The sequence below is a fragment of the Otolemur garnettii genome, unplaced genomic scaffold (assembly GCF_000181295.1).
Source record: "Otolemur garnettii isolate 467f Iridium unplaced genomic scaffold, OtoGar3 scaffold00062, whole genome shotgun sequence".
Classification (NCBI taxonomy): domain Eukaryota; kingdom Metazoa; phylum Chordata; class Mammalia; order Primates; family Galagidae; genus Otolemur; species Otolemur garnettii.
In genome coordinates this window covers 115,578-132,390 of record NW_003852457.1, presented here as the reverse complement: position 1 = coordinate 132,390, position 16,813 = coordinate 115,578, and the positions used below count along the sequence as shown (strand labels likewise).

At 46.7% G+C, this 16,813-nt stretch overlaps 1 protein-coding gene across 1 annotated transcript in view; it reads right to left on the bottom strand.

The window, feature by feature from the left end:
• The window catches only part of MROH5 (maestro heat like repeat family member 5), a 65,682-nt gene that overhangs the window by 43,703 nt on the left and 5,166 nt on the right, over positions 1-16,813 (bottom strand). The window contains exons 2-6 of the mRNA XM_012806998.1: positions 13,368-13,537; positions 12,321-12,466; positions 11,438-11,566; positions 7,263-7,422; positions 5,795-5,847 (exon numbers count right to left, since the gene is read on the bottom strand). Of these exons, the coding sequence (XP_012662452.1) occupies positions 5,795-5,847; positions 7,263-7,422; positions 11,438-11,566; positions 12,321-12,466; positions 13,368-13,537 (658 nt within the window). The remainder of the gene's footprint in view (positions 1-5,794; positions 5,848-7,262; positions 7,423-11,437; positions 11,567-12,320; positions 12,467-13,367; positions 13,538-16,813) is intronic.

The window sequence follows — 16,813 nt, the reverse complement described above, 5'->3', positions numbered from 1 at the left end:
TTTTTTTTTTTTTGAAGGTTTTCACAATATTAATTAAAAGGCATTGTCAATATAATTAAAGTTTAAAATATGCACGTATTTTCCCAAACAACCCCATTTCCAGGAATTTATCCTGAATAGTGAAAATGTGTGATGCCAGGAGCACACGGGCATGCCCAATTGGGTGTTAAGACCACCCTTTAGAGCACCCCTGAAAGGCAGGACTGCTTGCACTGTCCCTGGTCTTGATCCCTTGGCCCCAAAGCAGAAACCACTCCCCGCTTATGGTAGAATCTGGGCGAGCTTGTCTGCCAGGGTGTGCCCCTCCTGCCCCCTGCACAGGGAGCAGCAGGACCTGCTGGTTCTCTCACCTGTACCATCCTCATGGGGAGTTCCCCAAGAAGGGCCAGGGACTCCTGTCCCCTTCCCCAAACCTCACCTGTTCTTGTTCACTACTGTATGGTATATACCAGTACCCCAGCTCCTTGTCTGAAAACCAAATTTCCAAACTCAGAAAATTAAGCATCCCCCACCCCCATAGTTTTGCAGCAAACTTACTAGCTGGTGAAAGCTGACTCAAGGTGACATGACTCGATTTGTGGGATTCAGTGTGAATACTTTGGTATGTTTCCATAGCAGAGATATTAACACTGCTGATTCTGCAGCTGCCCTAGACTCTGCCAGGAATGCTCATGGGATGTACAGGGTAGGCACCATATTGCTTTTAAAAAATCTAAAATATTCTGAATTTTGTAACATATATCTTCCCCTAATTTTTAATTGTTTTAAATATTTTGAAAATTGAAATTACAGATCTTTACTGTACAGCTCATGAATTTTAACAAATGTTGGACCCCTGTAATTCATACCACATCAAAATGCAGGGTTTTTGCCACCACCCTGGGAAGTGCCCTCACACTCCCTCTTAATCTCCATCCCTACAAAGCTGTTTCTATTTATTTCGCTGTAGATTAGTTCTGCATTTTCTGGAATTACATACAACAGAATTATACAGAATGTGATTTGGGTATTGGGTGTTTTTGAGATTCATCCATGTTGTGGCCTGTATTGGAAGTTCATCCTCTTTTTCTGTTTTAACTTCTATTATTTCTCTTGCTTAGGTTAGATTGAACTTGCTCAGGTTTCCTGAGGTGGATACTTGATTTTGGATCTTTGGGGAGGGCATGCTTTATGCTGCCTGCCACGTGTTGCTTAATTTTCATGTGTAGGTTATTTTGTGTGTATGTATGTTTGGACACCTCTTTTTTTTTTTGGCAGTTTTTGGCTGGGGCCAGATTTGAACCCGTGACTTCTGGTATATGGGGCTGGCACCTTACTCCTTGAGCTACAGGTGCCGCCCTGGACACCTCTTAGGTAAAATATTTACATATGGAGTTTATGGGTCATATATTATTAGCTTTAGAAGAAAAGAGGAGCAACTTTCACCCATCCCACCACAGTACTCTGGTTCCCCGCACCCTTGCCAACGCTTGCCATCATCGTTTGTCACTTGAGGCCTCTCGGGGGTCTGTGTTGGTAGCTCCTTGTGGCTTCAATAGACATTTCCTTGAGAATTAAACATGTTTGCATTCTGTTTACATGTCTTCCTCTGCGAATCTTTTGACCTTTTAAAAATTGAACTATTTGTCTTTTTCTTACTGAGTTGTACAAACTTCTATATTTATTTTGAATGCCGTACCTTGTGAGATGTGTATTATGAGTCTTTTCTTCGAATTTGTGGTTTGCCTTTTCATTTTCTTAATGATATCAGTTGATAAGCAGCTGTTTTAATTTTGATGAAATCCACCTTATCAATTTTTTTGTTTTTATGATGATTGCTTTCTGAGTCTTTTCTTTTTTTATTTATAGACAGAGTCTCACTTTATCGCCCTTGGTAGAGTGGTCTGGTGTCACAGCTCACAGCAACCTTCAACTCGTGGGCTTAGGTGATTCTCCTGCCTCAGCCTCCTGAGTAACTGGGGCTACAGGCGCCCACCACAGTGCCCGGCTATTTTTTTTGCAGTTTGGCCAGGGCCAAGTTTGGACCTGCCACCCTCAGGAAATGGGGCTGGCGCCCTACTCACTGAGCCACAGGCATCACCCTGCTTTCTGAGTCTTAAGAAATATTTACCTACCCCACAAGTAATGTCTTTGGTTTTGGTAAATTTAATTTGTAGGTTATTATATTTAATTCTACAATAAAGTCTTCTGAGATTTCAATTGGCACTGCATTCAATCTACAAATCAATTTTGGGAAACTGACATCTTACCATTATTGAATGTTCTTATTCACAAATATCATCAAGATTTTCTCCTATGTTTCTTCTAGATGCTTTTTAGTTTTAGCTTTTACATTTAGGACCTGGCTCCATCTCTAATTAATTTTTGTGAATGGTTTGAGCCAGGCATTAAAGTTCATTTCTTCTTGTATAGGCATCTCTATGCAGACTTTCCAGGATCATTTATTTTCAAGACTTTCCTCTCCCCATTGAATTACTCTGGAACCTTAAAAAAATCAATCAACTGTATAAGTATGGTTTTACATTGGGTTTCCTATTCTGCTCCATCAATTTATTTGTTTAAGCTATGCCAGTACCTCACTGTTGTGTTTACTGTAGCCGTATGGAAAGTCTTAAAATTAAGTAGTAGAATTCTTGTAACTTTATTCTTTTTCACAATTGTTTTGGCTATTCTAGGTTCCTTAGAATAAGGAAAAAATTCCACATACAAATTTAATCTATAGGTTATTATATTTAATTCTACAATAAAATCTTACAAGATTTTGATTGGCACTACTACAATTTTAGGAGAACTGACATCTTACTATTATTGAATGTTATTCACAAACATCCTATGTCTCAATGTTTAAGATTTAAAAAAATTTCCTCTATGCAATATTTTGTAAAAATATCATGTACATTTTACTGCTTTTATCTTTGAGCCTTCCATATCTTTATTGCTGTTGTTTTTCATAAAAATTTCCTTTTTCAAGTGTTTGAAATTAGTATATAGAAATTCAATTGTATTTTGTATACTGATCTTATATCTTGAGATCTTGCTAAATTCAATTATAAGTAATTGTTAGTTCTAGTACTTTTAAAAGATTCTGTAAGATTTTCTACATATGCAATCATATTGTCTGCAAAAAAATTTTACTTTTTCAGTTGCAATCTGTATGTCTTTTTTCTTTTCATTTTTCTTACCTCGTTGCATTGACTAGAAACTTCAGTGCAACGTTGATGGGCAGTGGGGAGCCTGGATGTCTTGGCCTCTTCCCCTGACTTTGGCAGAGGAGTGTTCTGTCTTTGATCATTGAGTGTGTCAGCTGTACTGTAACTGTCCTTTGTTAAGCTGAGGCTGTTTCCCTTCTAGTTTGTTGAGAGCCTTTATCATACATAGATTTTGAATTCTATCAAATGCTTTTTCTACATAATTTTTCACAAAAATGATAAAAATATTTATACTTTATTCTGTTAATGTGTTAAATTCAACTTACTGCTTTTCAGTGTTAAACTGACTTTGAGTCCCAGGGATAAACTCTACTTCATCATGATAAATTATCCTTTTATTCAATTTGCTAATGTTTTGTTTAAAATATTTTTGAGCTTATCTTTATGATCGATATTGGTGTTCAGTTTGATTTTTTTGGGGGGGGTAATGTTTTTGGTTTTGATGTCAGGATCGTAGTGGCTTCATAATATGATTTGAGAAGTGTTTCTTCCTCTTTTATTACTTAAAAGAATTTGTATAGAATTGGTATTATTTCTCTTTTAACTTTTTTTTTTCTCTTTTTTTTTACAGATGGAGTCTTGCTGTGCCACCCAGGCTGGAGTGCAATGGTGTCATCATAGCTCACTGCAGCCTCAAGTTCCTGGGCACAAGTGATCCTCCTGCCTCAGGCTCCTGAGTAGCTGGGCTACAGGTGCATGCCTTATTAAGTTGTTTTTTTTTTTTTTTTTTTTTTTGAGACAGTCTCACTTTGTTACCCTCAGTAAAGTGCTGTGGCATCATAGCTTACAGCAACCTCCAACTCTTGTGCTTAAGTGATTCTCTTGCCTTAGCCTCCTGTGTAGCTGGGACTACAGGCGCCTACCACAATACCTGGCTGTTTAGAGACAGGGTCTCACTCTTGCTTAGGCTGGTTATGAATTTTCTTTAGTTTTTGACAGAATTTATCAAAGAAGTATCTGGTCTTGAAGTTTTCTTTGTGAGGGAGTGTTTAATTATGACTTCAATTTCTTTAATAGGTGTAGGACTACTTAGATTTTTTTGTTTCTTTTTGTGTCAGTTTGGTAATTTGTGTTTATCGAGGAATTTGTCTATTCAGTCTAAATAATCTATTTTATTTGAATCATATATCATTATTATCCTTTAATGTCTAAAAGATTTGCAGTGTTTTTCAAATTCTTTTTGAAGTGGGTATTTTGTGTTTTCTCTCTTCTTGATCAGTCTGGTGGGTTATCGTTTTGTTGATTTTTTGATGAACCTACTTTTAATTCTAGCCATTATCTATTCTTTGTCCTTTTCTTCCTTTGATTTCTCTAGTTGTTGTTATTTCCTTCTTTCAACTTTGGCTTTAATTTGCTCTTTTTTGGGGGGAGGGACAACTTCTTAAAATAGAGGTTTAAATAATTGATTTTATATCTTTCTTCGTTTCTCTTAACATTAAGAAATTTCTTTTTAAGCATTTCTTTTTGTTTATCCCACAGATTATCACTTGTTGTATTTTCATTATCACACAGTTAAGACATTTTCTAATGTTGCTTGCAATTTTTTTTTTTTTTTTGATGCATGGGTTATTTAGAAGTGCGTTGCTTACTCCAGCATTTGGAGCTTTTCCAGATATATTTTAATATTGAACTCTAATTTATGCTTTGGTCAAAGAATGTACTCTGTTTGATTTCAGGGCTTTTAAATTTACTGGAACGTGATATATGGCCCAGCATCTGGTCTCTATGGTGAATGTTCTATTTGCATTTTATTAGATAACTTTGGTTAGCTGTACTGTTCAAGTTTTCTGTATCCTCAGTAATTTGTAATCTTATTCTATTAATCACTTGTATTTCTGTTGCTACTATTGCTATTACCACAGCCATTACTATACAATAATAACAACTAACAGTCAAGAAGGCTTCCTGTGTACTAGGCACCGTGCCAAACACTTGACATGGGTTGTTTCCTGTGTACAACCACCATGTGAGTGAAATACTTCCATCCCTGTTTAACAGATGAGAAAACTGAGGTACAGAGAGGCAAAGCAGGTTACCCCAGGGCACACAACTATGACGGGTTGAGTATGGGCTTGAACCTAGGTCAGCCAGGGTGCTGTGCCCCTTCTCTCAGCCAGGTAGGCCCTTCACCTGGTATGTGCAGAGATGGGCCTGCATTGACCCCGAGTCCTGGCCATGGCATCTTCAGTCTAACCTGACCTGCTTCCTCCCTTCCCTGGTCTCAGTGTGGGCCTCTGTATCCTCTCTGGCCCCCTGGTTGTAGATCCAGTTCACAGGACAGGTGAGAAGGTCCTGTGTGTACTGGATACCTGCTCTGTGCCAGGCATCTAGAGACCAAGGTTAAAATACAACTGCCCCAGTGACCAGCTCTGCTGGTCAAGTCATGCCATCTCCCCAAGCTTGTCTGTCTGCCGATCTATACAGTGGGGACCTTCCCTCTCTCCACACTCTCTTGCTTTCCCCATATCCCCCTCTCCCTCTTCCTTCCCTCCCTTCCCTCTCTCCTTCTCCCCCTGCTGCAGCCGGTACCTGTTCAAGTTGGTTTGCTCCCCTAACCCCTGGGCTGGTGGCAGGACTTCCCCTACCTGGGTCAGCTTCTGCTCCCAGTTTGCCTTGTCTTCCTCGCTGAACAGCTCCTCTGTGGGTGAGAAGGGTGGGTTAGGGACAGCCCATGGCCAGGGCTGGCTGGAGTTAGGCTGGTGCTATTCTGCCTCTGCCCCTCTCACTCATGGGGGAGGGGAGCCAGAGGAACTTGAGGCTGGCTTAGGTGCAAGGTCCAAAGCTGGGCTGGAGTCATGGTCCTGCTGCCCTTGGTGTGTGACCCCGGGTGGCTACCTTCCCTTTCTGGGCCTTGGGCTCTGTAGTGGTGAGTGGAATGTTCTCAAAGCATGGTCCCTTGGTATACATTGGGTGCCCCTCAAAAGTGGGAAAACAAAGTTTGGGGATGGAGGCATTGTAAGATGGGAAAGCTTTTTGGATACTTTGGAAACCTCAACTCAGAGGGAGGGGCTGCTTTTGGGTGGTTCTGGAGGTCTCAGAGGGCCCTCAGGTACAGAGGAACCTCCACTCAGCCTGCCAATCCCAGGGCGGGGGGCACAGAGCCCAGCCAAGCTAGGTCCTGCCTTGTCCTAAGCCTCAGAGTTCAGGCTCCCAACCCAGCCTTAGAAACCTCCCCTGCTGCCCTGGCCTCCTTGCAGACAACGGGACCTGCTGCCCTGCCTCCTCCACTGCTTGGTGCCTCGCTGACTGGTGATCAAGTCCTCCTGAAGGCCCTTGGTGGAGTAAGCTTCTCTCCTCACACTCCTATGCATCCCTCTAGACATGGCCCACACTGGCTGCCTCCTCCAGGAAGCCCTCCCCCTTGGCTTCTCCTCCCTGGGCTCCCCCCAGCTGCCTCCCCAGATAGGCAGGAGTGAACACAGTAGCAGGTGCCTGTGAGCTAGTGAGTAAAGGAAAGGAAGCGCTTGTCTCCCTGCCTAGCCTGTGAGCCCCTGTGCTGAGGACCTGGCCTGTGACAGGGCCCAGCCATTGTTTGCCATCCCTAACCCTCCTCTCCATCCCCCCCTTGGGTCATCAGAGGTCCTACTATCCAGCTCAGCCCTTCTTGCAGCACTTAGGCAGCAGCTGTCATGAAGCCGGCCTTGCTGCAGGCCGCCACGTGCTGCTTCTCTGGGTTCTCTCTCCCTGTTGTCTGAAGGGGGAGTGCTGCCTGTCCTGTGCGGCCAAGGAAGAGAGGACAGTGGTCTATGAAGGTGCCTTGGACCACCTCCTGGAACCTCCTGGGTTGTCCTGGTTCCATCCATGCCCAGTTCTTCAAACATGGAGAGCAGGAGCCCCAGCTGTCAGACAGGGTGGCACCACAGTGCCCAGTGTGGCCCTTTCCTGGGAGGTCCTGCAAGTGCTAGGGTGGGCAGTGGGGTCCTGGGGCAGCAGCAAATTGCCAGGTAGCCTGGCCCTGCTCTCCCACTGCTCCAGCCCTGCCTGGACTCTGGGGCCTCAGCACCACCTTCAGGCCTCTGATCCGCCCTGCCCCCTCACTTTGAGCAGACTTACCATCTGAGGACAGGAGGCCCATCACGTACAGCAGGCTGCGGTGTGGGAAGATCCCGGTCAGCAGCTCTGCCTCCAGGTGCTGGGTCACCACCTGCCACGAGTGCTTGCAGATGGCCACCAGTACTTTGCTGGCTGCGTCCTGGTATGTGTCTTCCAGCTCCTGGTAGGGGTGGTGGGGGAGAGAAGGTAAGAGCTGCTGTCCCATGAGCCTGGCATTCTCATACACTGGCCTGGTGTGGTAGGTGGGCAGCTATTACAACCCATTTTTTTTTTTTTTTTGTAGGAAAGTGAGGCTGAGGGAACCTGAGATATTCCTGGTCCCCTTATGGTTCCAGAACATTGTTCTTTCTCCTTTGCAATCTCTCCCTTTCCCGCCATGTTTGTCTGAATCCTAGGCCAGTTTAAAACCCCCATGCGGCCTGGTCTGAAGACACCCACCCTGAGGCTTCTAGTCAACAGCCCTCCCCTCTTCCAGAGCTCCTGGAGCTTCAGGCAGTGTTACATCTTTAATTCTTTACCATCAACTCAGAAAGAGAAGCTGGGTTCCTGTCCATAGAGGCAAGGTCAGTTGTTTGAGGACAGAGCCCAGCTGGCCAGGCCCACCACTGTCTCAGGGATAGAATCCTCAGGTGCAGAGAAACTGCCTGCCCTGGAACCCTGTGTGGCCTCTGTGTGCCACACCAGTGCCTTTTTTTTTTTTTTTTGGTAATTTTTGGCCAGTGCCAGGTTTGAACCCGCCACCTCTGGCATATGGGGCCAGAGCCCTACTCCTTTGAGTCACAGGCGCTGCCCCACGTCAGTACTTTCTCAGTGAGTGTGCTGTTATTTCCCTAGGTCATGCCCCAAGTTTAATTCCTCTCTTTTCTCTGTACTAGCGGTAGCTGTGAGGGAACCTTCTGGGCTCTTAGTGTGAAGCACTAACTAATCTGACTGCCCTTGGTGGGGTCTGAAAGTAGAGGTGCCTGAGGTCCCTTCCTGCTCGCCTAGCCATGAAGCCTGAATCATCGTGTGAAATTGGTAAGTCCTTTATAATTTAATTTTTATTTATTATTTATTTTGAGAGAGAGTCTCACTCTTCGCCCTTGCTAGAATAGCTCCTTGTGGCCTCAAATTCTAGGGTTCCAGTGATCCTCCTGCCTTAGGCTCCTGAGTAGCTGGAACTATAGGCGCCCATGACACCTGGGTAATTTTTCCATTCTTTGTAGCTATGGGGTCTCACTCTTGCTCAGGCTGGTCTCAAACTCCTGAGCTCAAGGGATCCTCCTGCCTTTGCTTCCCAGAGTGCTGGGATTATAGGTGCGAGCCATGGTGCCCAGCCTATAATTTTTTTTTATTTTTCCTCTTTTTTTCTTTATTAAATCATAACTGTGTACATTAATTCATTTATGTACAGAGTGCATAATGTGTACAATGTGCTGATTTGATATACAGTGTGGATGCTTACATCAAACTGATTAACATAACCATCATCTCGCTTACTCTTTGTGGTGGTATATTTTTCCTCTTACTGTCAACACAATTTGCCACCCAGAGTTTTGATTTACTTCTCATATCCTATAGTATCACACATTTCAGAAAACATTATGGATTTTCACTGTTTTAAAACCTGAGCTCAGATCTCTCTTTTTAAAAAATTTCAGGTTAAGATGAGGGTACTATTAGATTACAATGTGTTTGTTAGCTAAGGTCCCTGTTGCCAGCCTATAATTTTTGATAGTATTCTTATGACGGCTTCTTGTTAAGATGGTAGATTAAATCTGATCTTGCTCTTCCAAACAAAACAAAACTAAACTAAGCTTCAAAACGTCACCTAAAATTATATTTAGGGAAAATGTTTAAAAAGGCCAGTAGCAACCACATTTTGGAAGCTGGAAGCAGAGGGATGAGATCCAGAGATCATGGGTTGTGCTGGCAGTGGGGAAGCATGAGAGTCAGCCCCCTATGCTGTGCATCCCCCATGGTTTGGCCAAAGGTTAGGATTCATGTTTTCCCAGACTCTGGAATGGGGATAGCAGTGGAGCAGAATAAAAATAAGGGGCCAGTGGCTTTAGACGCAGTTACAGCCCTACATGACACTGACGCCACCTGAAGGGGTCTGTCCCCTCCCACCCCAACAGGACTTTGGAGGCTCTGGCTCTGGAGAAGGTAGGGGAGGGTCTCTGTACAGGGGAGGTCAGGCACAAATTCATGGGACAGTTGCTTTGCAGGCCAGGCCCCCGCAGCACTGCCGCTGGACGGGTCCCTGACCTCCAGGCTGAGTCGGAGGTCAGGCATGAACTCTGGGGATAGTTGCTCTGCAGGCCAGGCCCCCGCAGCACTGCTGCTGGACAGGTCCCTGACCTCCAGGCTGAGTCCTGGATCAGGGTCTCCCTGGAAAGCCTCAGAGCCCAGAGGAAAGAGACAGAGATGCTGACATGGCCACGAAGGGTGGCAGCCTTGAGTCATCTCGGCACCAAAGGATTCAGATACCAGATGGAAGGGACACAGGACAACAAAGCTTGGTGGCTAAAATTAGGCCAGAGCCAGGGCTACTACTGTGGCATTTTGGAACACATGGGAGGACTCTATAAGCCTCCCAGAAGATAAAGCATGTCCTGCAACAGCATCAAAGTTCAGAATGGCTGTGGGTTTTCAGCAGCCACACAAGGGCAGGAAAACAGTGGGCAATGAGCCCTCATCACAGCCCAGGGTGAGACATTTGGAAATGCATGAACTTCCCACTCTACCAACCTCAGGGAAGATGCTGGCCCTGTATGTCTCCAACTTAGCAGGGAGAACTGGGAAAACCTTGGGGCATAGGAAATGGCATCCCCTGACAAGACAGGGCAATAAGAAGCAACAGGAGTCCTGAGCAAGGCAGATCCCAGTGTGCCACTGAGCCTCTGGACCGGGTGGTGGAGTGTCCGTGGCATTCCACGTCCTGGCCGCCTTGCGGAAGCAGAAAATGCAGAACAGCCCCAACCAGCTTTTGCTGGCTCCCAGCCTAGCTGGCCAGAGCCACAGCCCTGCCTCACATGGGTCAGGAGGGATCTCACCCACTCCCAGGGAGGCTGAAGCCAGACAGATCTCTGACACAGCCCTGCATCCCACCGGCTCATTATTCTGTAGGTCTGGAAACTTGCTAATAAATGCACCTAATAAGCTTCAAATTGGTGGGTTAAATAAACAAACAAATAGAATTTAAAAGCAAAAAATCCTGAGGTAGATATGGCCCTTGTCCCTGTTTTTTTCTGTCCCTATTTTTCTGGACCATTTTCTGGGTCAATATGGTCTGTCACTCACACCTAGGGTGTCCTCACAGGGGAGCACAGGAAATTGTCACCTGCTCTACCACCTGTGCTTGGCCTGTAGGCAAGTCTCTGAACTCAGAGCCTCAGTCTCCCCATCTGTCGGTGGAGCCACAAGGGTCTGTGGAGAGGGCATCAGCCATGTTTTTGGACTCTGCACTGGCTGATTCCAGCTCTTAACCCAGTAGCCTCTCCTCGAGTCTGCCAAATCAGAGGGCCAGACAAACGCCCAGAGTGTTCACAGGTGCACAAAAGTCACAGACCCTGACCTGCCAGTGTCCCCTTAGCCCCCAGGGACATCCCCACTTAGTTATTTCCTGCTACTATAGTCCTGAAGGCACCGTCCAGATAGTTTCTGGGACAGGTTCGTGGGGAGAGGGAACGTGCTGTGCCTTTTGGTTCTGGGGGGAGCTGTGAGTAGTAAAAACCTTTCAAATGGCATTGGTCTGTCCACGTTGTCATTTATTAAGACCTGGCACAGATCAGAGAATTCAATGGTGCCTGTTCCCTCTTAAAGGAGTGCCAGGGCTGTGTGTGGTTAAGAGTAGTCTGCCCTGGGGTTGCTTTGGCCTCCTTGATCTGAATAAAATCCGCTTTCCCCCAGGTGGAGCTGCAGCCTGAGCAGACTGTGGCCAGGCCTGGGGGCAGCTCCCTGGACAGAAAGCCTGGGACAGGGCAGGGAAGGGCAGGGCAGGCCCACACCTGTCAGTCTCCATTGGCAGGAGCCCAGATGGCAGGGAGACGGGAGTTTCGCCCAGGGAATGGGTTAGACCTGGAGTTGGCCTTCCTGAGACTGGGCACATGGGTGTCATTTGGCTCCCAGGGGCAGCTGCCTGTGTTCCCAAAGCCCTTGGGGGACTGGCCTGTCTGTCAGGAGGGGAGGCCCACCGTGGACTTGGCCATGTTCTCCAGGGCCAGCTTCATGAAGATTTGCTCCCAGCTCTCATCCAGGGAGTCACTGGCTTTAATGACGATTTCCAGGGCCTGGAACAGCCTGAACTTGTGCCGGGTGGAGATCTGTGAATGGCAGAGTGACAGAGGTACAGGGCCAGGTTGGGGCTAGTCACGTGGGAGATGTCCACGGGGCCTGGTTTGTGAGGAGGCCAGAGAGATAGCATCATAGGCGGCTGCTGATGGCCATTCACCTGGTGACCGTTTATTGAATACCTACTATGTGCAGGCCTCAAACCAGCTAGTGCAGGGAGAGAGGAATTCCTCAGGGAATGGCCACGGGATTTAGAACCATCTCATCTTCAAAGTCAGGTCACTCCTTCCTTCATTTATTCCCTCTTCCCCTCACTCTTCCTCCATCCTTCCATCCTCCTCCACTACCAAATGGTTCTGCGACTTTAGGCAAATCACTTGTTGTCCCTTCATTTCCTCATCTGTGAGGGTCATAACATCTGCCTCACCCTGAGGTGCTCAGTACATGTAGGTCTGATGTTCTCTACACGGCACATTTGATACATGAGGAAACTGAAACTTGCCCCAAATTATATAGCAGTCCTATGTGGGGTCCAGGATTTGTGCCCACCTGGATTCCCACACCCTCCCCTCTGCTCCCTGTGCCTGCCCCAATGCCCCAAAGCCCCACCCCAGGGTCCCACCCCCCCTCTGCTCCCTGTGCCTGCCCCAGTGCCCCACAGCCCCACCCTGGGGTCCCACCTTCCCCTCTGCTCCCTGTGCCTGCCCCAGTGCCCCACAGCCCCACCCAGGGTCACACACCCCCACCCCCGCTCCCTGTGCCTGCCCCAGTGCCCCACAGCCCCACCTCCGGGTTGTCCATGAAGTAGTCGTGCATGGTCTCCATCACCAGGTTGGGGGACCCTTGCGCCATGTTCTTGAGCTTCTTGAGCATGTACTTCAGGTGGTAGGGGTCCGCGCTGCTCATGTCCCTGAGCATCTTGAAGCAGATGGCTGGAGTTGGCAAAAAGGGGGTGGGGAGGTGGGCCATGGAAGGTCACATTTCAGCTGCAGGGTTGGGTGGGCAGGGAAGGCTGGCCTGAGAATGGGAGGACTGGTCTGAAGTGAGGCCTGGGCAGCTGGACACACGGGAAGCCCTGGACTTGCTGATGGTCCAGAGAGGACGAGGATGGGAGTGCGGGCTAGGCTGCCTATCCTCACTTGCCTTGTCACATTTGATATGTTCACTGCCCCAGCTGCTTTTTCATCCATCCGTTTAGCCATCCATCCATCATCCACGGATCACCCACCCCCTGTCCATTCACCTACATATTTATTCATACATCTGTTTGTCCATCAACCCGTTTATCCATCCACTTGTCTGTCCATCTTTCCATTCATTTATCCACCCATCCACCAAACATCCATCTATTGGAAAATGTATCCACCCCTCCATCCACTCACTTATAAATTTATCCATCCATCCTTCTATCCCCCATTCATCCATATGTAAGTTAATCCATCCATCTCTCTGTCCAGCTATCCATCCAGTTATTCGTAAATCAATCCCTCCACCCTTCCATCCAGTCATCCAACTTTTAGCAGTGTCTAGATGAGGGAAAAGCATTCTGGTGATGAGGCCAGGCCTAGCTAAGGTTCCGAGGGTGAGAGGTTGTGGGAGGATCGGGAGGAAAGGTGCCCGGGAGGTATGAGAGGCCAGGGCAGGTGTGCAGACTCCCTGCTGAAAGCTTCAGTGTGTCTACACCCCTTGTTATTCCCAAGGTGCTAGAGGAAGGGCTCCCTTTCACCCTCACTCTCAGGACTGCTGGGGTGGAAGAACTTGGTGGGAACTACTGGAGCCTGACCCCCTCTGGGAGCCACCCTGGCCCTGCCCCTGCCCAGGGGTAGCGACCACCTGAGTTGTAGGCCTCCTCCATGAACATCGTGTGCTCCTTGGGCGCCAGGGCGGCCTGGCTGCTTTTTGACTTGCAGAGCAGGATGGTGGAGAGTGACTGTCTGTTCCTGCGGCCAGAGTCCTGAGGTCCCCTCATATGAGATGGGTCCTTCGTGGGTATGGGGGAGATTCTGAAATGGAAAAGGGGTCTTGTATGTAAGCATCCAGGCACCCTGGTGTGACATGGGCTGAGTGTAGGTGACGCTGAGGGCAGTGCTGGTTTGGATCAGGTCCGGCACCCTCCTTCCATTTGTCCAGCCATCAGTTCACTAGACCAGCTCAACTCTGGGGAAGGTGGGGGTCCTGAGGCCTCAGGACACTGTGAAGCAGGCAGCATTGCCTATAGGTTTGTGGGGCCTGGCTTTCTGGCCAGTGCTATGGGACAGATGTGGAAGTGGGACATGGCAGGGCTCGGGCTTCTAAACTGCAGCTGCGGTGCTCACACTGACTTGGTGGAGCTGGGCTCTCAGGACCACACACAAGGCTGCCCTGGACACTCAGACATCCCTGTGGGTCTCTGAGGGGAGGGGAAGCACGGGGAACAGCAGGGAGTGGGGGTGAGGGGAATGTAGGGCTCTTTCAAGCCGGTCTGTGCCCCTCCCCCTGTCTTCTGCAAATATGGGAAAGGATTCCCTCCAAAAAAGAGAGGATATCCTTCCTTCTGGGGGCTGGCCAGAGCCCGGCCTCTCCATGGAAGCGGGGGTGGGGTTGGGGAGGCCTGGAGAAACTCTTCTGCTCCACCCATTTTCGGCCTTATTTGCTTGGGTCCCTATTAGGTCCCACTTCTCCAGCACCTACCACAGGCCAGGCATGTTCTAGGCACCTGGGGCGCCCAGGGAGGCAGAAGCACAACAGGTAGCAAATTCAGCAAGTGCACTGTGTGTGTGTTAGAAGACAGTGTGTGTCTCAGTACTTTGTTCAGTTAGTGGTCCCACCATGTAAGCCAGGCATGTCAGGCCAGGCTGCTTTGAGTAGACCCAGAGTCCTTAAAATGACTTGTGCACATATGGGACACTGTTGCTTCCACCCAAGATGCAGCAAGACCAGGGTCACCCTCCTGCCTTAACTCCCAAACTGGTAAAATACACAGTCCCATGGTTACCAGACACTGGACAGGAGCAGGGCAGCAATCCCAGGGCAGCGATCCCTGAGAGGGAAAACTGACAAGCCAAGTTCAAAATTGCCACAGAGAGCTGCCTGGAGAGTCTTCAATTTGCAGTGCAGGGAGATGGGACCCAAGAAAGCCCACTAGTCCCCTTAAGTGGAGGACAGGAGGTGGAAGTTTGGGGCAGGGTCCTAGGAGGAAGCTGCATGGAGATGGGAGGAGAGAGAATTACGGAGATTTGCAGAGGGCCCCCTGTAGCCCCAGGCTTCATCCCATTCTGGTGTGTGTAGAAAAAGAATAACAAAATCCCAAGTGGAGCAGAGGGGACAGTCTTTTTCAAGCTTGTATAGGGCTAGAAAGAGTTCCTTTTTCACCAGCCAGAGTGGAAAGTCTGGTAATGCACAGGGTCTCAGGTGTTACTTCAAAATCAGGGAAAAGTCAGCCCTCAACAATGACGCTTTGTCCCTCTCTACTCGACTTTAAAAGAAAGCTTCACACGGACCAAAATGCTTCACATAATTTCATTGTGCCTCCGAACAAAGTTCAAAAATATTTAAAAAGTATAGCAATGTCCAGTACCCAACAATGTAAAATTCAGTGTCTGGAATCTAATCACAATTTACCCAGGCATGCAAAGAAGCAAGACAGTATGAACAACAATGAGGAGAAAAGTCAGTGGATCAGGACAAACCTAGAAATGACAAAATTGGTAGACAAGGACACTGACATGGTCGTTATGGTCAACATATATATGTGTTCAAGGACAAGGACACTGAAATGGTCATTATGGTCAACATATATATGTGTTCAGTGTGGCAGAAGAAAACTTAAGTCTGTTAAGGACAGACACAGAGAATATAAAAAAGATAAAAATATGTTTCAGATTAAGAATACAGCCGACTAGACACCATAGCTGCTAAGATTAGAGAACCTGAAGACATAGCAATAGAAACTATTCCTAAATGAAATAGAAATAGAAAAAAAGACTGGAAGATGTGGAGCAGAACAGTGGTGAGCTGTGGGACAATTTCAGGTGGTGTTATGTATGTGTAATTTGAGTCCCCACAGGAGAAGGAAGGAAAAAATAATTTGAAGAAATAATATCTGAACATTTTATAAATTCAATGAAAACTATAAATCTACAGATCTGGGAAACTCAGTGAATTCCAAGCAAAAGAAACGCGAAGAAAACGACACCAAGTCACATCACATTGAAACTTCCCTAAACCAATCATAAGAGGAAACCTTACAAAAATCCAGGGAAAAAAGACACACAAAAGGAATAAAAAATGAAAGCACAGTCCTTCTTGGAAACAATGGACTAGAAGACTGTGGAACATTTTAACACACAGAAAGAAAAACAAAGCCAAACAAAACGGTAACAGCCCCCCAAATCTTGAAAAGCGGAAGGTGAAATGGAAACGTTTTTACACGTATAAAAGCTCTATGTACTTATCCCCAGAAGATCTGCACTGTGAAAGAAAAATGTCAGAGAAGGTCCTTCAGACAGAAGGAAATTGCTGCCATGTGGAAACTACATACAAGAAGGAGCACTGGAAGTGGTCAAAATGTAGTTAAGTAGAAAATATTTTTTCTTATTTTTACAACTTAAAGTAAAAAATGAATTATGGATTTATAACAAATGTTGAGGGAAAATATGTACAACAACAATCCACAAGGGGCAGGAGCAGGAAATGGAAATAAGGTGTTGTAAGGTTTTTGTACCTTAAGAAAAGTGGCTAATATCACCTGAAGATAGACTGAAATAGGCTCACAAGCATAAGCGAGAGCAATGGTTAAAAAATAAAACAACATGAAACAAAAAATACATGGCTAAAAAGTGGACAAAGGAGGAAGTGTGGTGTCATTAAAAACTCAATTAAGAAGGAAAGTAACACCAAGAAGAGAAGAGATGAAGAAAGAACAAATCAAAAGTGGTAGATTAAAACCAAATCACATCAATAATCACGTTAAATATAAATGATCTGAACGCAACAGCCAAATAGCAGAGATGGTCAAATTTAATAAAATTCAAAACAATAGAGAAATCAATGAAACTAACAGGTTTTTGTTTTTGTTTTGAGACAGAGTAGAGTGCTGTGGCATCATAGCTCACAGCAACCTCAGGCTCAAGCCATCCTCTTGCCTTAGTTTTTCTATTTTTATAGAGACAGGGTCTCGCTTTTTGCTCAGGCTGGTCTTAAACTGGTGGGCCCAAGCTATCCACCTGCCTTGGCCTCCCAGAGTGCCAGGATTACCGGCGTGAGCCACTGTGCCAGGCCTACCAGGAGGGTTTTTAGGA